Source organism: Myxine glutinosa, chromosome 11, assembly GCF_964187855.1.
Source record: "Myxine glutinosa chromosome 11, kmMyxGlut1.1, whole genome shotgun sequence".
Lineage (NCBI taxonomy): Eukaryota > Metazoa > Chordata > Myxini > Myxiniformes > Myxinidae > Myxine > Myxine glutinosa.
Window position 1 is genome coordinate 106,235,115 of NC_136271.1, and position 21,045 is coordinate 106,256,159.

The following is a 21,045-nucleotide window of genomic DNA, read 5'->3' on the forward strand; positions in this document are numbered from 1 at the left end:
TCCTATTTTTTCCAACCTGGATCCACTTTGACCCCGGTAAACCCCCTTAAACCCCGATTTTTTTTTAATACCGTGAACAAACTTTGGTACATCACGGGTGATGAAGGTTGTGGTGAAGTTTCATCAAAATAGTGTGCGTAGTTTCAGCGGAAAAAGCAAATTCCTATTTTTTCCAACCTGGATCCACTTTGACCCCGGTAAACCCCCTTAAACCCCGATTTTTTTTTAATACCGTGAACAAACTTTGGTACATCACGGGTGATGAAGGTTGTGGTGAAGTTTCATCAAAATAGTGTGCGTAGTTTCAGCGGAAAAAGCAAATTCCTATTTTTTCCAACCTGGATCCACTTTGACCCCTTTATACCCCGATTTTTTTTTTAATGCCGTGAACAAACGTTAGTCACAACATAACAAATATCATTTGTGCCAAATTTGATCACAATCCCGTCAGCGGTTTCGGAGAAGAGGTTGCAAGTGTTTACGGACCGGCGGACGGATGACGCGCCATCGCATAAGCTCCCCAGAACTTCGTTCCAGGTGAGCTAAAAACCATTCACATTGTGACACAAGCATCATGAAAACTGGCAGTGATGTTCTTATATAGATACAATTCTGTACATTAGCCAACTCGAAATTCAACATGGCAGCCATTTTTTGCAACATAGCGGCTATCATTTTCAAAATGGCCGTCAAATTGCTAAAATGTGTCATAAACTTTTTAATACCCATCTTGTTTATCCTGTGTACCTAGTGCCTGCCCTCTGTCTTCCACAGATCTACTGACGTCCCTGTTCCCTACTGTTATTGTGCTTCCCTCCCTCTCTTCTGCCCTTCTTGTCTCCTGCTCACTTTATTATATGTTATATGTGCTCTTACATGAGCCTCGACTTAGTATACAAATATATATATTTTAATTTAGAACATATACAAGTATCAATACAAAATCACGGAACTACATATTATCTATAAGAGGTCGTTACAATTTTAAATTGATCTTAATTAGGTTTTGGGATCAAGAGGTCAAAGGTGAGGGGTCATGTTAGGTAAAAATCCTGTTACCACGATAACCTGTGAACCAGTAATGGGATTTGGACCAAACTTGGTACAAGTCTGTATTATTATGCAAATATGAACTTAATAGATTTTGGCGTCCAAGGTCAGAGGTCATGCGAGGTAAAAATGTGATTTAAATCAAACTTGGTACAAGTATGTATAATGATGTAATAATGTGAGTCTCATGACGTCGAAGAGTGCTGTTATAGTTCTGTTATCAATTTGGTTTATTTTCAGTTTGACCAATCCTGGACAGCACTGCAATACTAATGTCCATCCTTTGCATCCCTGAGGCAGCCAAAACTGTATGGATTGGTATTGCATGGAGGAAAAACCATGTGGGGCATGTGTATTACCATTTCCCGAAGGACTTCAACAAGCCAACTGGGTTTTTCCCAAATAATAATTTCCTAAATCGAGCTCAGTTGTAATCTTCAGCCATCTCACTGTATGTTTGATGGGTGAAGATTACAGTTGTCGTGAAGTTATAAATGGATCTAGTTTAGGTTCAGATCAGCTTGGCATGACTTGACTTGTCTTAGCACGGTTCATAGACTGTGATCACATGAGCCTCGTACTGTGACTATACATTAGAGAAAATACAGGAAAGGGAAACGTACATTTATGAAGGGAAATCAAATGTATTAGTGCCAAAAGGCCCATATTCATGTTTTGAGAGAGACATCAGGCTGACATATTTTTGCAATAATTTAGCAAAAAATCTCAAACTTGTGCCTTTACACAACATTCAACATTTCACAATCCACCCATCAGCAGATACTCTGTTTGTAGAGAATTGTTTCTGCCAAACTAGTTCAAGAGGATGACAGCCAATTCTGGAGGACTCGTCACTCCACCGAAAGGTGGTGTAGGTGAAGTAATGTGGAATTTAGCCAAGGTACTGGCTCACAATGGCCTACTCTTTATAAAAGGAACCATGGGATCTTTCATAAAATGTCCACCGGCAAAAGCTAGCAGTACACCCAGAAGGATGTCCGACTGGAGCATATGAATTGATGCAACTCCCTGCCTGCAAAGCACCAAGATGAGTTGATGAACAGGTCTGGATTCGAACTGTGACCACACATCTCAAGGACGAGTACGTTATCTTTGAGCTAACCAATCAGCCAACATGTCAACATTGTACCCATAAATAATTTTTTACCTGTTGGTTTTTTTTACCTGCCTGAACCATGGTCAACTGGAAGTGGTCAACTATACGTTTGACGAAAGATCTGATCATCAGTAACCCCCATGAAGAAATTCACAAATAAAGGATGCTTCCCAATGATCAAGAACCAAGCGGCAATTGGCTTGCAAGAGAAAGCATTAACAACTCCAGTTACAATTTGAAGTTTTGGTATGAACAGGTTCATAAAGGTGTCGCCGCATGAACTGCCAGAAACTTACACAAGAAACAGGAACTTAAACAGGAACAGCAAGTTATACAGGAACTTGAACAGGAACAAGAACCTATACAGGAACTTGAATAGGAACAGGAAATAATACAGAAACTTGAATAGGAACAGGAACTTAAACAAGAACTTGAATAGGACCAGGAACTTATACAGGAACTTGAACAGGAACTTATAGAGGAACTTGAACAGGAACTTATACAGGAACAGGAACTTCTATAGGAACTTGAATGGGAACAGGAACTTATACAGGAACTTGAAGAGGAACAGGAACTTATACAGGAACAGGAACTTGTACAGGAACTTGAACAGGAACAGGAACTTATACAGGAACTTGAAGAAAATCCCTGAATTGTAATTCAGAAACTATTGCTAATTATTACGAAAAGAAAAACATATCGTCTTTTGATGCTCATTAATGAATTGGCTTTTTTTTCAATGTTCATCTTACTAGAATTCACCAAATGTCCGTCTGTCTGTTCGAAGGTACCGTAAAAACTGCTGAACCGATCGGAAAGATATTTTGGATGGGTAATCCTGGGACCCCTGGGAGTAAAATTGGCTATTTAGTTTTCCAAATTTCAGCTTTGGTCTCCAGCATTCTCAGGTTTGGACTCCCGCATAACATTCACGTTCGCATAACGTTCATTGTGACGATGTTGTGACGATGTATGTGTTCACGGTAGTGTTTGACGTGACGGTGATAACGTAATTTCGTAATGTTTTTCGTTTCGTAATCCTTTAATGAACGTTTAATGTTTAATGAACGTTTAATGTTTAATGAACGTTTAATGTTTAATGAACGTTTAATGCCCTTCGATGTCCGGGGCCACACGCGCTACACTGGACGGGCCAGCGTGTACCTTGCCCTTCGCCGTCATGCTCGGGTAAACCGCTGAGCCCCATCCGTGATGAGGACTGGGGCTTGAGACAGTGTCCCACAAACGAGGAATTCCCAGTAAGCGCGAGTCATCAGCTCGCGTTGATTAAGTCCCTGCCCTCTGTACACACCGCCCGTCGCCGCACAAACATCACAATGAAACACAATCACAATTCACATTTTCGTGCAATTCGAATAAATAAATTCGAAGTCGAATATTCGAATAATAAATCGAATATTTTCGTCACAATGAAAACATCGTCACAAACGGGTACTGGGGACAATGTGACAAACGTCACAAACGGGTACAATATTGGAGAGGCCATTGCCAAAACGATTTTTTTCTCTGGTACGTGTTTCTGGGCGGGTACCGTTTCAGATAAACCGGTAAAATGCCTCCCAAACGGAAAGCCTCATGAACGAAAACGTCCAAGGAAGCATTCACATTCACAAAATTTCTGCCTTCAATTTCTGATATTTTGCCATTTTATTTCGGCTTCCCAATTGAAGCCCCGCCCATAGGGCGGGTACCGTTGCTAGTGATATTAATGCAAACTTTGATTAAATTGCAAATGAAGAATTGAACCAGTAGCAAAAGTAAAACTGGGAACTTGCAAACCTTTCCATTGCTGATTACAAAACATGTTCCTCCCATGGCCCCTTCCCGTACAATATAGTCCCATGGTTGGTAGTGAACCTGGGAAATGGAAAGTTAGGATTAAAAGGGTAAGAGTGATAAAAAAAATTCACAAATTAGAATGATCTCATTACAAGCCACCACTGGGACGGAGAGTAACATTCCGCTTCATTACGAATATCATGGAACTCAATATGGATGCATTGTTTGAAAGAAAGACTTGTTTCACAGATATGAATAGATTGCAGATGATTTTTAACAATATAAATATTTTCTTGAAACGAGAGGAAAAGTTTGAAGTGTAATCCTGATAAATGCAAATTTGAGGCTGGCACACAAAGGTTAGAGTCTGTTCAACAACGAACGAAAGAGTGTGGAGCAAAGTATCTATTATTCAAATAAAAATTATTCTTTTTTTTTTTTGTTATGAATCTATTCCACTGTGGAATAAAATCCGACTAAAAGTGTCCTCTTGGTGCAATGCTACAGGTGGTGCCGCATCTTGGAGCACAGCATCAATCGGGTGGGAGGAGTAAAGTCTGCCGTCCTATCTGGATTCTGGTTCACAGCGTTACAGACACCATGGTTTCTTTGTAAAAGGGTTAGCTGGCGGTGTGCTTATAACCTGGCTAAATTCCCTGCTTAGAGGTTAGATGGGATACATTGGGTAACCGCAAAAGGGATAGTGATGCTGCGTTGCAAGTCATGCAGATACAGTACCTTCATAAAGTATTCACACCCCTTGACTTTTTCACATTTTGTTGTGTTACAGCCTGAATTTAAAATGGCAACCAAGACCAGCAATTGAAATAGTCACAAGTGCTGTGGAGCAGAGTTGTATCAATAGTTTGCCTGTGAAGGAGAATGTGATCAAATGAGCAGAAACCCACAGGGGACGACGGTCTGACCCATGCGGTGCTGATGCAAGTCTTTCGCACATTTGTGTTTAAATGGTACATTGGGTTAAAAAAAATGGCTGCAAATTGGTGAGCGATCAAGAGGGTTCTCACATGTTACCTACCAATACACGACCTTCGACCTTCAAAATGGCGTATGAATGTTAAGGAGGCCTTTTGCGCATTCACCGTGTGTGTGTTTTCAGTGATTCATCTCTGGTCTCTGTGCAATTTCTTAACCTGCCATTACTAGCATAAATCTGGAATATAAATCGTCTTTTTAACATAATTTTCAGGATTTAAAGGAAAGAGTGGCAATTTCAAAATGGTTAAAGATAATTGTTCTGTTCCTGAATGCAAATTGGTCTCACAAAAATATAGGACATATGAGAAATATACGTGGATGAGAGGTATCGACTTTGAACCATTTCCTGTTAACTGTACAAGTGAGCGTGGCAATTGATAAACACACACACACACACACACACACACACACACACACACACACACACACACACACACACGCACACACACACTTAATTAATTAATTGTACAGTATCGGTTGTTCCGCAACTTTAATATGATTTAAACTTTAAAGGATTGCTGTAAATGATGTTAATTTCACAACATCCCATATTCAACTTTATTTAAATTGTAAACCTCAAAACATAGTTCCCTTACCTAAAGTGAGAACCTTAACCTGTAAGCAATTGACTAGTTCCCCAACTGCATAGATCATCAGCTGGGCACCGTTCTTCCTCCAGGTTTCGATCTCCTCTCCAAACGGCGGAAACTTTACTCGGTAGAGGATTGAATGTATTATCACATTGTTACAACTCCCATTACACATTCCATTATATGATAATACATTAAAATCATGCACATCTTACCTTAAATATAACATCCGAATTTCTTTGATCATCCTTGAGATGTCTCAACAACTTGATCTGAGTCCACATGTGGCCAATTCAATTAATTGGACATGATTTAGAAAGAAATACACCTTTCTATATAAGGTCCCACAGTTGACAGTGCATGTCAGAGCAGAAACTCTAGCATTAAGTCCAAGGAACTATCCGTAGAACTCCGAGATAGAATTGTGAGGATGCAGAGATCTTGGGGAGGGAATAAAATCTGGGGATGGGTATAAAACAATTTCTGGAGTGTTGAAAGTTCCCAAGAGCAGAGTGAGCTCCATCATTAGGAAATTGAAAAAATATGGAACTACCCAGACTCTTTCTAGAGCTGGCCGTCCAACCAAAGTAAGCAGCTGGGCAAGAAGGACTTTAGTCAGCGAGGTGACCAAGAACCCAATGACCACTCTGACAGAAATACAGAGTTGCTTGGCTGAGATGGGAGAACCTGCCAGAAGGACAACAGAATCTGCAGCTCTTCAAAAATCTAGGCTTAATGGGAGAGTGGCCAGATGGAAGCCACTCCCGAGAAAAAGGCACATGGAGGACTCTGAAAGCATGAAGCAAAATATTCTGTTGTCTGATGACACGAAAATTGTATTATTTTGCCTGAATGCAAAGCCCTACGACTGGTGGAAACCGAGCACAGCTCATCACCAATCGGACACCATCCCTACCATAAAGCATGGTGGTGGCAGCATCATGCTATGGGGATGCGTTTCAGTGGCAGGGAAAGGGAGACTTGTAAGGATGGAGGGAACAATTAATGGAGCCAAATACAGGCAAATCCTTGAGGAGAACCTGCTTCAGAGTGCAAAAGACCTTAGACTGTGGCAGAGATTTCCATTCCAACTAGACAATGACCCCAAGCATAAAGTCAAAGAAACACTGGAATGGCTTCAGAACAAGAATGTGAAAGTCCTTGAGTGTCTCAGCCAAAGCCCAGACGAGACGTCTTTTGAGACTGTGGAAAGACTTGAAGATTTTCTGCTCACTGACGCTCCCAATCTAACTGGACAGAGCTTGAGCAAATCTGCAAAAAAGAATGGGAAACCCCCCAAATCCAGATGTGCAAAGCTGATACAGACATACCCAAGAAGACTCGAAGCTGTAATCGCTGTCAAAGGTGCTTCTACGAAGTATTGACTCAGGGGGTTGAATACTTATGTAAATTAGATGTTTCTATATTTAAATTTTAATTATTTTGCAAAAAAATTCTCAAAATAGATTTCCACTTTGACATTATGGGGTACTACATGTAAATCAGTGACAAAAAGTTAAATTTAACCCATTTTAAATTCAGGCTGTAACACAACAAAATGTGAAACAAGTCAAGGGGTGCGAATACCCCATTTGTAATTTCCCACTTGAAGTTCCTCTCTCCCTCCCTTAATCGACCTATCCATCCATCTCAATATCTACAGTCACGTGAAAAAGTAAGGACACCCCATGTAAAGTTTAGACTTTTTCAACATATTTCAACATACAGCTATTTGATCTTCATTTCAACAATATTGATAGATAAAGGTGATATAATATAACAAATATCATGAAACATTTACATTTTGTAGTCCATTGTATAATTTAAATAAGCATAAATGCAAATTTCGCATGTAGAAAAAGTAAGTACACCCCTACATTTATCACTACTTCAAATACCTAAAATTAGAATCAGGTGCACCAGCTCAGGTGCAAATGATTAGAACATCGTTAGAGAGGATCTTGGAGGAACCTGTCTTATTTAAACCTTAGACATTTAGTTTGTTTTGCTCTTTGTTGTTGAAGTGTGCGGCGTCACCATGCCGAGATCAAAAGAGCTCTCTGAGGCCTTCAGAAAGACGGTTATAGAGGCCTACGAGTCTGAGAAGGGATTTAAAAAGATCTCCAAACAATTTGAAATCAATCATTCGACTGTCCGGAAGATCATCTACAAGTGGAGAAGATTCCAAACAACTGCCAACTTGTTCAGGCCAGGCCGCCCCAGCAAGTTCAGCCCGAGAGCAGACCGCAAGATGCTGAAAGAAGTCTCTAAGAACCCCAGAATGTCATGACGGGACCTACAGGTAGCTCTTGCCGCTGTTGATGTCAAAGTGCCCGAGTCTACCATAAGAAAGAGGCTGCACAAATTTGATCTACATGGGAGGTGTGCCAGGAGAAAACCTTTGCTGTCCAGAAAGAACATCAGGGCAAGACTAAAGTTTGCCAATGAACACCAAGGCAAAGACCAGCACTTCTGGAACAATGTGCTCTGGACAGATGAGTCAAAGGTAGAGCTATTTGGCCACAGTACCAGAAGACATGCTTATTGAAAACCAAAGACAACATTTGACCACAATAACCTGATACCAACTGTAAAGCATGGTGGTGGAAATATTATGGTTTGGGGCAGCTTTGCTGCATCAGGGCCTGGGCAGCTCACCATCATAGAATCCACTGTGAATTCTTCATTGTGCCAGAGGGTGCTTGAGGATAATGTGAGGCCATCTGTCGGAAAGTTGAAGCTCAACCGAAGGTGGACCTTGCAACATGACAATGACCCTAAACATACCAGTAAATCCACCAAGGAATAGCTGAAAAGAAAGAAATGGAGGGTTCTGGAATGGCCAAGTCAAAGCCCGGATCTAAATCCCATCGAGATGTTGTGGGGGGATTTGAAACGAGCTGTGCATGCAAGAAACCCCTCAAACATCGCACAGCTGAAAGAATTCTGCATGGAGGAGTGGGCAAAAATTTCTCCCAGTCGATGTCAGAGACTGGTAGACAGTTATAAGAAACGCCTACTTGAGGTTGTTTCTGCCAAAGGGGGCAATACCACCTCTTAGAGCCAAGGGTGTACTTACTTTTTCCACAGAAGGAAATGGCATCTTTGTTAATTTTATTATTGCAAAGTCAATTTTTCATTGTTTTTTGTTCAATTAGATCACCTTTATCTATAGATACTGTTTAAATGAAGATCAAATATTGATATGTCCACATATGTTAAAAAGATTTTAAAAACATTTCATGGGGTGTACTTACTTTTTCCACATGCGAAATTTGCATTTATGTTTATTTAAATTATACAATGAACAACAAAATGTAAATGTTTCATGATATTTGTTATATTACATCACCTTTATCTATCAATATTGTTGAAATGAAGATCAAATAGCTGTATGTTAAAATATGTTGAAAAAGTCAAAACTTTACATGGGGTGTACTTACTTTTTCACGTGACTGTATCTATCCATCCATCCATCCATCCATCCATCCATCCATCCATGAATCCATATCTTATATGTGTTTGAGTTTCAACAAAATAGGATCTAACTACAAACTGTCACTCCTGGTAGTCGGCATCAAGGCATTGATTGCATCACAAAGTACATCAATTTTTCAGAGAAAGAAGTAAACATGATAGTTTGCTTTTCTCGTTCTCACTTGTAGATCATAATGATCACGTGATTCATTTGAAAAGCAGAAGCCATGGTGAACAGGTATTTTGTCCAAATATGAAATTCCTGGCACTTGATTGTACTTGACAAAAGTACTTGGGAGTGATGAGTCAAATTTTGAAATTTTTGAAACAAAGTGGTATGTGAGATGGAGAGTTGATGAAAAGTATGAGGATGTGTGTCTACAGCTTACTGTGAAGCTTGGTGGAGGCTCTGTTCCTGTTTGGGGAAGTATTTCTGCTGCTGCCATTGGTAATTTGGTGAGAATTGAAGCAACAATGAATGAAAATGAAAGGACAAGTACAGTTAAGTAGATCCTAATCCACCATGTCCAGACTCGGTGGTGTAATGGTTGGAATGTCCACTCTGAGTCTGGGGTGGGTGGTTCAAATCCCAGCAGAGTCATACAAAAGATTTTAAAATTGGTACGTGCTGCTTCCTTGCTTGACGCTAAACATTTAAAGGATAGAGCACGGTCAAACAAGCCTCACCACAGGACATAGAGCACGGACAAACAAGATGACAAAACCTCAAATGACAAAAAGGTTATGGCCCAGACAGACGCAGACAGACACACAGGCAGACAGACTTACACAGACAGATAGACAGACAGATACACAGACAGACAGACAGACACAGACAGACAGACACACAGACAGACACACAGATAAACAGACAGACACACAGATAAACAGACACACATAAACAGACAGACATACAGACACAGAGACACACAGAAGTGATTACAAAACCCCGTCTTCCACACAGTGATGCAATCGACAACTTAAAGATGAGTTACACAACGTTATATCGAAGCTATAAGAGCCAGCATTGAAACCCTATACATGTATAGTGCATTCAGAAAGTATTCAGACCCCTTCACTTTTTTCACATTTTGTTATGTTGCAGCCTTATGCTGAAATCGTTTAAATTCATTTTTCCCTCATCAATCTACACTCAATACCCCATAATGACAGAGAGAAAACAGGATGACAGAAAGTTTTGCAAATTTATTAAAAAGAAAAAACTGAAATATCACATTGACATAAGTATTCAGACCCTTAACTCAGTGCTTAGTTGAAGCACTTTTGGCAGCGATTGCAGCCTCGAGGCTTCTTGGGTATGACGTGACAAGCTTTGCACACCTGGATTTGGGGATTTTCTGCCATTCTTCTCTGCAGATCCTCTCAGGCTCTGTCAGGTTGGATGGGGACCATCGGTGGACAGCCATTTTCAGGTCTCTCCAGAGATGTTCGAATGGTTCAAGTCAGGGCTCTGGCTGGGCCACTCGAGGACCTTCACAGAGTTGTCCTAAAGCCACTCCTGCATTGTCTTGGCTGTGTGCTTCGGGTCATTGTCCTGTTGGAAGGTGAACCTTCGGCCCAGTTTGAGGTCCTGAGCACTCTGTTTCAGGTTTTCACTAAGGATATCTCTGTACTTTGCTCCATTCATTGTTCCCTCAACCCTGACCAGTCCCCCAGTCCCTGCTGCTGAAAAACACCCCCACAGCATGATGCTGCCACCACCATGCTTCACCGTTTGGATGGTATTGGGCAGGTGATGAGCGGTTCCTGGTTTCCTCCAGACATGACGCTTAGAATTGAGGCCAAACAGTTCAATCTTGGTTTCATCAGACCACAGAATCTTGTTTCTCACAGTCTGAAAGTCTCACAGGTGCTTTTTTGCAAACTCCAAGTGGGCTTTCATGTGTCTTTCACTGAGGAGAGGCTTACGTCTGGCCACTCTGCCATAAAGCCCAGATCGGTGGGGTGTTGCAGTGATGGTTGTCCTTCTGGAAGTTTCTCCCATCTCCATACAGGATCTCTGGAGCTCAGCCAGAATGACCATCGGGTTCTTGGTCACCTCTCTTACCAAGGCCCTTCTCCCCCGATTGCTCAGTTTGGCCGGGCGGCCAGCTCTAGGAAGAGTCCTGGTTGTTCCAAACTTCTTCCATTTAAGAATTATGGAGGCCACTGTGCTCTTGGGAACCTTCAATGGAGCAGAATTTTTTTGTAGGCTTCCCCAGATCTGTGCCTCGACACAATCCTGTCTCTGAGCTCTGCAGGCAGTTCCTTCGACCTCATGGCTTGGTTTTTGCTCTGATATGCATTGTCAGCTGTGAGACCTTATATAGACAGGTGTGTGCCTTTCCAAATCATGTCCAATCAATTGAATTTACCACAGGTGGACTCCAATCAAGGTGTAGAAACATCTCAAATATGATCAAGAGAAATGGGGGGCACCTGAGCTAAATTTCAAGTGTCATAGCAAAGGGTATGAATACTTATGTCAATGTGATATTTCAGATTTTTCTTTTTAATAAATTTGCAAAACTTTCGAAAATCCTGTTTTCTCTTGGTCATTATGGGGTATTGAGTGTAGATTGATGAGGGAAAACATGAATTTAAACGATTTCAGCATAAGGCTGCAACATAACAAAATGTGAAAAAAGTGAAGGGGTCTGAATACTTTCTGAATGCACTGTATATACATGGTTGTGGTTCCTGAAGTAACCATGTATTTATATGTGAAAGCACAGAGAGCTGTTGCGAAAACTCATGATTATTTACATATGTTCTTTTGTTTCATTTTTCTGGTGCAGGGACACCCCTAGAGTAATGAATTAAATATAAAGCTCACAGTGAATAATCAATCACAAACATGATAGATACACAGATACAAGAAGTAAGTACATTATTTAATTTCTCCCAAAAGGAAATAGGATCATACATGGCTGTGATGAACTGAAGCATAAGAGGGGAACTGAACACAAGGAAATCACTATAGTATTTCAAAATCCCACTCGATACACATGACCATAAGCCCATTTCTGTGATCATACCATTAGCAATACAGTGGTGAAGCCCAGTTGCTTTTTATAGCAACCCATGACACAAGCAAAATAAGACAAACGGCCATATTTGTATGTAAATTGCCATTTTGCAATATAAACTGTGAATTTACATCATCTTTGTCGTTTACTAACCTCCTCAGCCAATCCAGCCAGCTTCCCCAAGGCATCTTCAGGTAGTTTTCGGAATGCTGGAACACTGACATTTCCATAAATGCAACAAAAGCATGTAACGTACTGTGAATTTATTGGAATATTGGATGTGTATAAATAGTATAATGATCCTTAGATACACTGTCATGTCTGTGCAGTCATATTGATCTATACACAAGCAAATTGTGCAATCTGACAATGACAAATTGTGCAATCTGACAATGACAAATTGTGCAATCTGACAATGACAAATCATGCAATCTGATAATGACAAATCGTGCAATCTGACAATGACAAATCGTGCAATCTGACAATGACAAATTGTGCAATCTGACAATGACAAATTGTGCAATCTGACAATGACAAATTGTGCAATCTGACAATGACAAATTGTGCAATCTGACAATGACAAATTGTGCAATCTGACAATGACAAATCAGGCAATCTGACAATGACAAATCATGCAATCTGACAATGACAAATTGTGCAATCTGACAATGACAAATCGTGCAATCTGACAATGACAAATCGTGCAATCTGACAATGACAAATTGTGCAATCTGACAATGACAAATCGTGCAATCTGACAATGATCAATTGTGCAATCTGACAATGATCAATTGTGCAATCTGACTGACAAATTGTGCAATCTGACAATGACAAATTGTGCAATCTGACAATGACAAATTGTGCAATCTGACAATGACAAATCAGGCAATCTGACAATGACAAATCATGCAATCTGACAATGACAAATTGTGCAATCTGACAATGACAAGTCGTGCAATCTGACAATGACAAATCGTGCAATCTGACAATGACAAATTGTGCAATCTGACAATGACAAATCGTGCAATCTGACAATGATCAATTGTGCAATCTGACAATGATCAATTGTGCAATCTGACTGACAAATTGTGCAATCTGACTGACAAAGTGTGCAATCTGACAATGGCAAATTGTGCAATCTGACAATAACAAATCATGCAATCTGACAATGACAAATCGTGCAATCTGACAATGACAAATTGTGCAATCTGACAATGACAAATTGTGCAATCTGACAATGACAAATCATGCAATCTGACAATGACAAATCATGCAATCTGACAATGATCAATTGTGCAATCTGACAATGACAAATTGTGCAATCTGACAATGACAAATCGTGCAATCTGACAATGACAAATTGTGCAATCTGGCCAAACTAATTCATGTACCATTTGTATCACACCCTTGGAATAGTTGTATTACAAATAGAGTTTGAATGATCAGGATTGTTGTGAATTACAAGGCATTGTGTGGAATTGTACCCTTGTAGTAGTTGTAAATACAACGCTTGACGCTGCTGGCTGGCTTTCATCACGACTGCCTGAAAGCATGGCCTCTCGATAGCCCAGAGAGACACGGATGTGAGGGCTGAGCAGAAGGGACGGGATGCATTATAAAAGAGAAAACTATTAGTGGGTAAATATTGTAATTTGGGGTAACGAGTGTAAAATAGACTAGTCAAGCCATGAATAAATGTTTAGCATAAGTGTGTGCTTTCTGTGTAAACGAATAGGGCATGTGTCGGAGTGTGTTCAGGAACTGATAAATGTGACATTACTCCTTCAAATTATTCCCTTAGTTTGTAATGTGTTGCTTTACCAAATCCGTTTGCCAGCTCCACAGGTGACCGAACCTCTCCCCCCCCCCCCCCCCCCCCCTTCCCTTTTTCGAGGAAGGTGAAACACAAGACCTTGTGTCCATGCGGACGGTAGGATCTGCACCGGCACTGAGAATCCAGTCTAAAGGACTCAAAGCCTTAGAAACCACTAGAAGTAATGAGAAACTGGGTAGTGGTCCATTGGGTGTGCAGCTGCATGCGGACGTGAGGTTATAAAAGCCAAGGGGATGGGAGAAATGGAGAGTACAGTTGAGAGTGTTGAGCCCATCAGTAAGAGGGTGAACCAGTCAAGATTCTGGTCAAGCCGAGAGCTGCACAAGACAGTTAGTTGGTTTATCAGCTCCACACTATTAGCGCAGTTCTGGTCCCACAGCCAAACAACGGAGAGAAGTGGACAACGAGACTTTTTTTTTGTATACAAGATCGAGGCTCATGTAAGAGCAAACATTAATCACAAAAAAAATAAAATAATAATAATAGAAAAACGGACACACAAAACCTACAATAAAGGGAGCGGGAGACAAGATGGGGAGAGAGGGGGAAGCACACAAGTACAACAGCAGAGCACAGGGACATCAGGAGATCTGTGGGAGGGAGAGGGTTTGGGGGGAAGAGGCATGGGAAGGGGGGCGGGTGGGGGGTGGGAGAGGTATAAAACACATGAACACTGCTATAACTTCCAGGAAAGAAGTTGGAATTTCAAAAAAGTGGATCTGGAGTGAATTAACGGGGGTAGAAGCTCTTTCACGAGCCTCGATTCAGTATACCAAAAAAAAAAAAAAGATCAAGGTTTTGGATGGGGGAAGATAAGAGATGGTGGTGAACAGCTGTTTTAAAGACCTGGAGGGAGGAGTGGGATTGAAGAGAGTGAGGGAGTTTGTTCCAGACGCGGGAGAAAAGAGGAATGAAAGAGTGAAGGTGAGCAGTGACGTAAAAACTACCCTCCAGGCGCATGGCAAGAAGAAGCCCATATGTGCAGTAGCCAGCTGCCACCAGCCAATCATATCTCTCTCAGAGGATAACAGTCACCACCCAGCCCATCATATCTCTCTATCTCAGATGATAACAGTCGCCACCCAGCCCATCATATCTCTCTATATCAGATGATAAGAGTCACCACCCAGCCCATCATATTTCTCTATCTCAGATGATAACAGCCCCACCCAGCCCATCATATCTCTCTATCTCAGATGATAACAGTCGCCACCCAGCCCATCATATCTCTCTATCTCAGATGATAACAGTCGCCACCCAGCCCATCATATCTCTCTATCTCAGATGATAACAGTCGCCACCCAGCCCATCATATCTCTCTATCTCAGATGATAACAGTCGCCACCCAGCCCATCATATCTCTCTATCTCAGATGATAACAGTCGCCACCCAGCCCATCATATCTCTCTATCTCAGATGATAACAGTCGCCACCCAGCCCATCATATCTCTCTATCTCAGATGATAACAGTCGCCACCCAGCCCATCATATCTCTCTATCTCAGATGATAACAGTCGCCACCCAGCCCATCATATCTCTCTATCTCAGATGATAACAGTCGCCACCCAGCCCATCATATCTCTCTATCTCAGATGATAACAGTCGCCACCCAGCCCATTATATCTCTCTATCTTAGATGATAACAATCGCCACCCAGACGTTTCCTCAAATACAAAGTGTATGCGAGGAATCCTACGATCTTGAGAGACTTGAAACAATTCATCCGTAATGAGACTGCTGCCTTAACAACTGAAACGTGCAGAACCATGTGTGAGAATGTTTCGTCACGGCTACAGCTGTGCACAGATAATAAAGGTAAGCAGTTTGAACATTTGAACTGATCTGTTTCATGTATATTAGACTGATTAGACTGTTTAACGAGTAATCATGTTTTGTTTTGCACCAAAGAACAATATTAAACTTAGTTGTTTGTTGCAGGTATCATTCTTTAAAATGTGCCCAAAGTTTCTGGACCACCCTGTATATGTATATATATATTGTCGCGCAACCGCCGAAGTTAATATCTGGCGGTCGCGGATGCCGATCACGAAGGCTTTAACTCCGAGGCGGAAACTCAATGGCAGATTCCAAAATCTAAAACACCTAAGCGCGCGGAATGGAGGGAAGCGGCGCAAGTCCCCGCAGCCTTAACTGTGAAATCAACCACCCGGTAAACTGCGTTCAGATATATGTACAAAAATAATGCAAGGGTTTATTCAGGTAATAAAACGCCGGTAATAAAATAAGGTAATAAAATAATAAGTAATAAAATACGCGCCGGTAATACGCACCGGTAATAAAATAAGGTACTAAATTGGGATCCCACGCACAACAGATTTCAAACACGAACAGGGGATGTGAATTAATAAAAAGAACACATTATGTTAAATGTATACGCGGAGCTCGGCTTATCTGTCTTTGTCATCTTCTTCTGCTGCTGTCCAACACCAGCTCGCTCGGCCCGACCGCACACCACGAGGTCTTGCTCCGAGCTCCGATCCTCTCGCTGCCCACGAGGTCCGTGCACCAAGCTCCAAAAGCACCCAACGCAGGCCAGCGGCTTCACACGAGGTCGATCCCCACACGAAGCACGATAAGCCAGGAACGGAGAGAACGCAGGTGTGACTGCATGTCTCGTCCTTCCAACTCGCTTCTCAACTGCTCACTGCCAACTGCGCACTGCAAAACCAACTCTCGACCACGAATGCACTCTCTACTGAACTGCCAGGGGCCAGGAGTGAACACGTCTCAACTCAACACCAACTCGTGACTCATGGGCTGCACGACTCTCAACTCTCAAAAACTGCTTGTGCACACGAACTCGGAATCAGATCTGAACTCCTGCTCCACTTCTGCTAAACTCCCGCTCAACTGCTCAAAACAAACTCTCGATCCAACTCGTGTGCACGAACTCTTGACTCAGATCTGAACTCTCCACTCAACTGTGCTCAACCACCAGTTCTCCTGCTCAACTACGCTCAACTCCTGCTCAACTGCGCACACGAACTGTCGATCCAACTGCCCGCAAAGGCGTCCGGCGCTGTTAGTATCCCTGGCCGGTGACGTCAGCTTTGGCGAACTGTCCTGCCAATCAGAGCCTCCTCCGACTCGCCGGCTCGTCCAGGGGCACCCCCTGCGTCACTCCAACTCCCGTCCCCTACTCCTTGGTCACAGCACGTGCTATGCGAGGCGGGTAGGCCTCTCGTAGGTGTAAATGGTGGCGGCCAATAGTGGCGGTGTTCTGGCCTGATTTCTTCCTAAGTCATGTCAGGGGGGAAAGGGCATCATTAGTGATGTACTAAAGGTCCTAACTAATGTCCATGTGGTCTGTAGTGCCATAAGGGACAAAGGTTTGACTACCAGGTGAGACATACAAGGGCTCTACTCATTATTCCTTGCACTACTTAACACACGAATCTCCTGGTAGATTCACAATCATACACCTTAGCCGACAAAACGCCGACACATGACTTATTACAGGTAGATTCCCTATCGCGACAGTCGAAGCATGTTGCCTACTCAGATATACTCTGCTCTACATATATCACTACCCAAATTCGTAACAATATATATATATATATATATAATTATATATATATATATATATATATATATATATATATTAGGTCTACCACAATGTACTTTCGTGTTTTTAAGCTCTGTACAGTGTCATATACAGTCAGGCCATATACAGTGCCTTCAGAAAGTATTCACACCCCTTGACTTTTTCACATTTTATTGTGTTGCAGCCTGAATTTAGAATGGATTAAATTGATATTTTTTGTCACCGATCTACACAAAATACCACATAATGACAAAGTGAGAACATGAAAACATACAAATTAATTGAAAATGAAATACAGAAATATCTAATTTACATAAGTATTCAGCCCCCTGAGTCAATACTGTGCAGAAGCGCCTTTCCTTTGGCAGCGATTACAGCTTCGAGCCTTCTTGGGTATGTCTGTATCAGCTTTGCACATATGGATTTGGGGAATTTCTCCCATTCTTCCTTACAGATTTGCTCAAGCTCTGTCAAGTTGGATGGGGAGCATCAGTGAACAGCAATCTTCAAGTCTTTCCACAGGTTCTCAATGGGATTAAAGTCTGGACTTTGGCTGGGCCACTCATGAACTTTCACATTATTGTTCTGAAGCCATTCCAGTGCTGTGTTGGCTGTATGCTTGGGGTCATTATCCTGTTGGAACGTAAATATTCGTCACAATCTAAGGTCTTTTGCACTCTGAACCAGGTTCTCCTCAAGGATATGCCTCTATTTGGCTCCATTCATTGGTCCCTCTATCCTCACAAGTCTCCCAGCCCCTGCCACTGAAAAGCATCCCCATAGCATGATGCTGCCACTACCATGCTTCATGGTAGGGATGGTGTTAGATGGGTGATGAACTGTGCTCGGTTTCCGCCAGATGTAGGATGTACTCTACATTCAGGCCAAAGAGTTAAATTTTCGTCTCATCAGACCACAGTATATTTTGCCTCATGCTCTGAGTCTTTCACATGCCTTTTTGCAAACTCCAGGCAAGCTGTCAGGTGGCTTTTTCTCAGGCATGGCTTCCATGTGGCCACTCTCCCATAAAGCCTAGATTTGTGAAGTGCTGTAGAGACGGTTGTCCTTCTAGCTGGTTCTCCCATCTCAGCCAAGGAACTCTGTAGTTCTGTCAGAGTGGTCATTGTGTTATTGGTCACCTTGCTGACTAAGGTCCTCCTTGCCCTGTTGCTCAGTGTGGTCGGACGGCCAGCTGGAGTGTTATAGCAAAGGGGTTGATACTTATTGACTCAAGACATTTCATCTTTTCATTTTCAATTGATTTGTAAAAATTTCTAAAATAAAAATTCCACTTTGACATTACGATGTATAATGTGTAGATCAGTGACAAAACTTACAATTTCATCCATTTTAAATTCAGGCTGCAACACAACAAAATGTGAAAAAGTCCAGGGTTGTGAATACTTTCTGAAGGCACTGTGTATAAAAATTGTGACGGTTGCGAGTCCCCGGGAAGGACAAAGCACCAACACATAGGATTAAGCTAGTTGTATCTTAGTATTCTGTTTTGGAATCAAGAATAATCAAGAGTTTTGGAATCAAGAAAATATCATTTTCATGTGGATAGATAAGCATTGCAAATGTCAGGTAGTATAAGTTCATGTTCTTTCCTTCTTTACATTCTGGACACAAACCATTTCTCACGAGCAACAAACACGCACGCACGCACGCACACACACACACACACACACACACACACACACACACACACACACACACACACACACACACACACACACACACACACACACACACACACACAATCCAGATAATGACATTCCAGTGTCCTTCTCTTTAACAGAGAATTTGGCGCAATTGGCTTGAGGGGAAAAGGAGGATGGAGACAAGGATGACTGCATGATCTACCTCCCCCTAAAAGGAAATGCATCGTCTACGTCCCCCCAAAAAAGAAGCAATCCATCACCCTTGACAGGCGGGTGCCAAGTTCTCGCCCCTTCCTACTTCCCAGACAAAACCTCTGCAAAGGCCCCCTCTTTACTAATCAAACGCATTTGCTGGAAAGAGAGACGGGACCTATTCATCGTGGCTTTTACATTACACACACAGATGCCACACAAAGCCCGGCGCACCTTCAACGCAGCCCCGCTGTCACTATTCGCTCACACCAGAGCTGTTTGCCTCATCTCACATCACCGGCTGATATTCCCACTGAAGTTGCTCATTCCATAACACCAGCACAATTGAGTGAGAGGAGCTGAGTGAGAGACGCGGGAGAGTGTGCGTGAGGTGGGCTGGAACCCCGAACCATTGGGCAGCCGCAATTTGAGTCGGGTTGTGGAAGGCATGTCCAGGGCACACAAACGACCCCACACTGTTCTTTCTGACCGCTACTATTTCCTACCCCTCTTCCTGCACCCTCTCATTTCTTCAGCTGTGTGGCGCCTTTTGTTTAGAAGTGCTAAGTGATTGTTCTAAAGCCTCCGTTGGTGGGTATATCATCAAGGCGGTAAGGGGAAATGTATAATACTTGTACATAGTGTGAAATTGCCTGCATTGCCAAACCTTTGATTTTTCCCACCATTTCCCCATCCGAATTCCCAACCAACATTTCTCCTGCCAATTCTTACTTGCTGTGATAACCCAATGAAAGATTTAACATCACGTCTTGAGTTATCATGCTGGGGTTTGATGTAAGATAGCGTTCCTGGGGCCATTGGCTCAAGTGTTTAATTGGTCTGATAAACGATAGGGTATGACGCATATATCGCTTTTTCTATCACTGTTTCACTCAGCCAATTAAAATCTGATACGCAGCCACTGGCACAGTTCCTCATCTGCTTCAATCATCTCACAGGTATGGTAAATAGACCCTGGGCACAAATATCCAGCCAGAGATAAGTTCTGTAGACAGCATCCATGGTATTTTTAAAGACGCTTCGGCCTTTCCGAGTTATCCAGGCCATGTCCGTAACTATATATGTATATATATGCATATATATATATATATGCACAATTCATACTAGCATTGCGCATCTCCTCCATCTCTACTGATCTGTATATTATTACTCGTCTCTGATGGGAAACCATGACCATTGTACTTTTATTGGATTTCCGTGCCGTTTGTTCAAGCATCTCACAGAAAGCCAACATCCGTAGCGCCGGAGTTCTTGACAAAATAGTACAATAAGCGTTTGATTTTGCAGTGATACAATCTTCAAAGCAATGAAAGTATTAAATTAAACAAATCTCTGTCAATTCCATTCTATTTTCAACCACATTTTCCGGCAAACATTTGCATTCTCAGAACATTTTCGATAAGCAAAGCGAGAGATTTTGAAGAAATCTGTACCGGTGACAGTAGCTGTACGCGTGCAATTGTAGAGGACAGCTAACTCTCCAAACACCTTCCCTTTATCCAATGTACAAAGTTTTTCTCCTTCCTTTGTCACCTCCACCTTGCCATCTAAGGAAAAAAAGAATAAATAGCTATTATTGAAATTGAAACGAAAAGCGACATAAAATAACAAGGAAGACTGGTGTTACGACAGTGGAGAAGGGTAGGCCCCATAGCGCTTCAAAACAACCCCATATAAGCTATAACAAGGGTATGAGTAGACCGCTTC

General features: G+C 42.0%; 1 protein-coding gene across 2 annotated transcripts in view; it reads right to left on the reverse strand.

Moving 5' to 3' along the window:
* The window catches only part of LOC137437031 (cGMP-dependent protein kinase 1), a 128,376-nt gene that overhangs the window by 92,681 nt on the left and 14,650 nt on the right, over window positions 1–21,045 (reverse strand). For both annotated transcript variants that reach the window (XM_068131345.2, XM_068131343.2), the window contains 4 exons: window positions 20,772–20,885; window positions 13,547–13,652; window positions 12,216–12,279; window positions 3,968–4,045 (listed from right to left, as the gene is read on the reverse strand). In XM_068131345.2, the coding sequence (XP_067987446.1) occupies window positions 3,968–4,045; window positions 12,216–12,279; window positions 13,547–13,652; window positions 20,772–20,885 (362 nt within the window). The remainder of the gene's footprint in view (window positions 1–3,967; window positions 4,046–12,215; window positions 12,280–13,546; window positions 13,653–20,771; window positions 20,886–21,045) is intronic.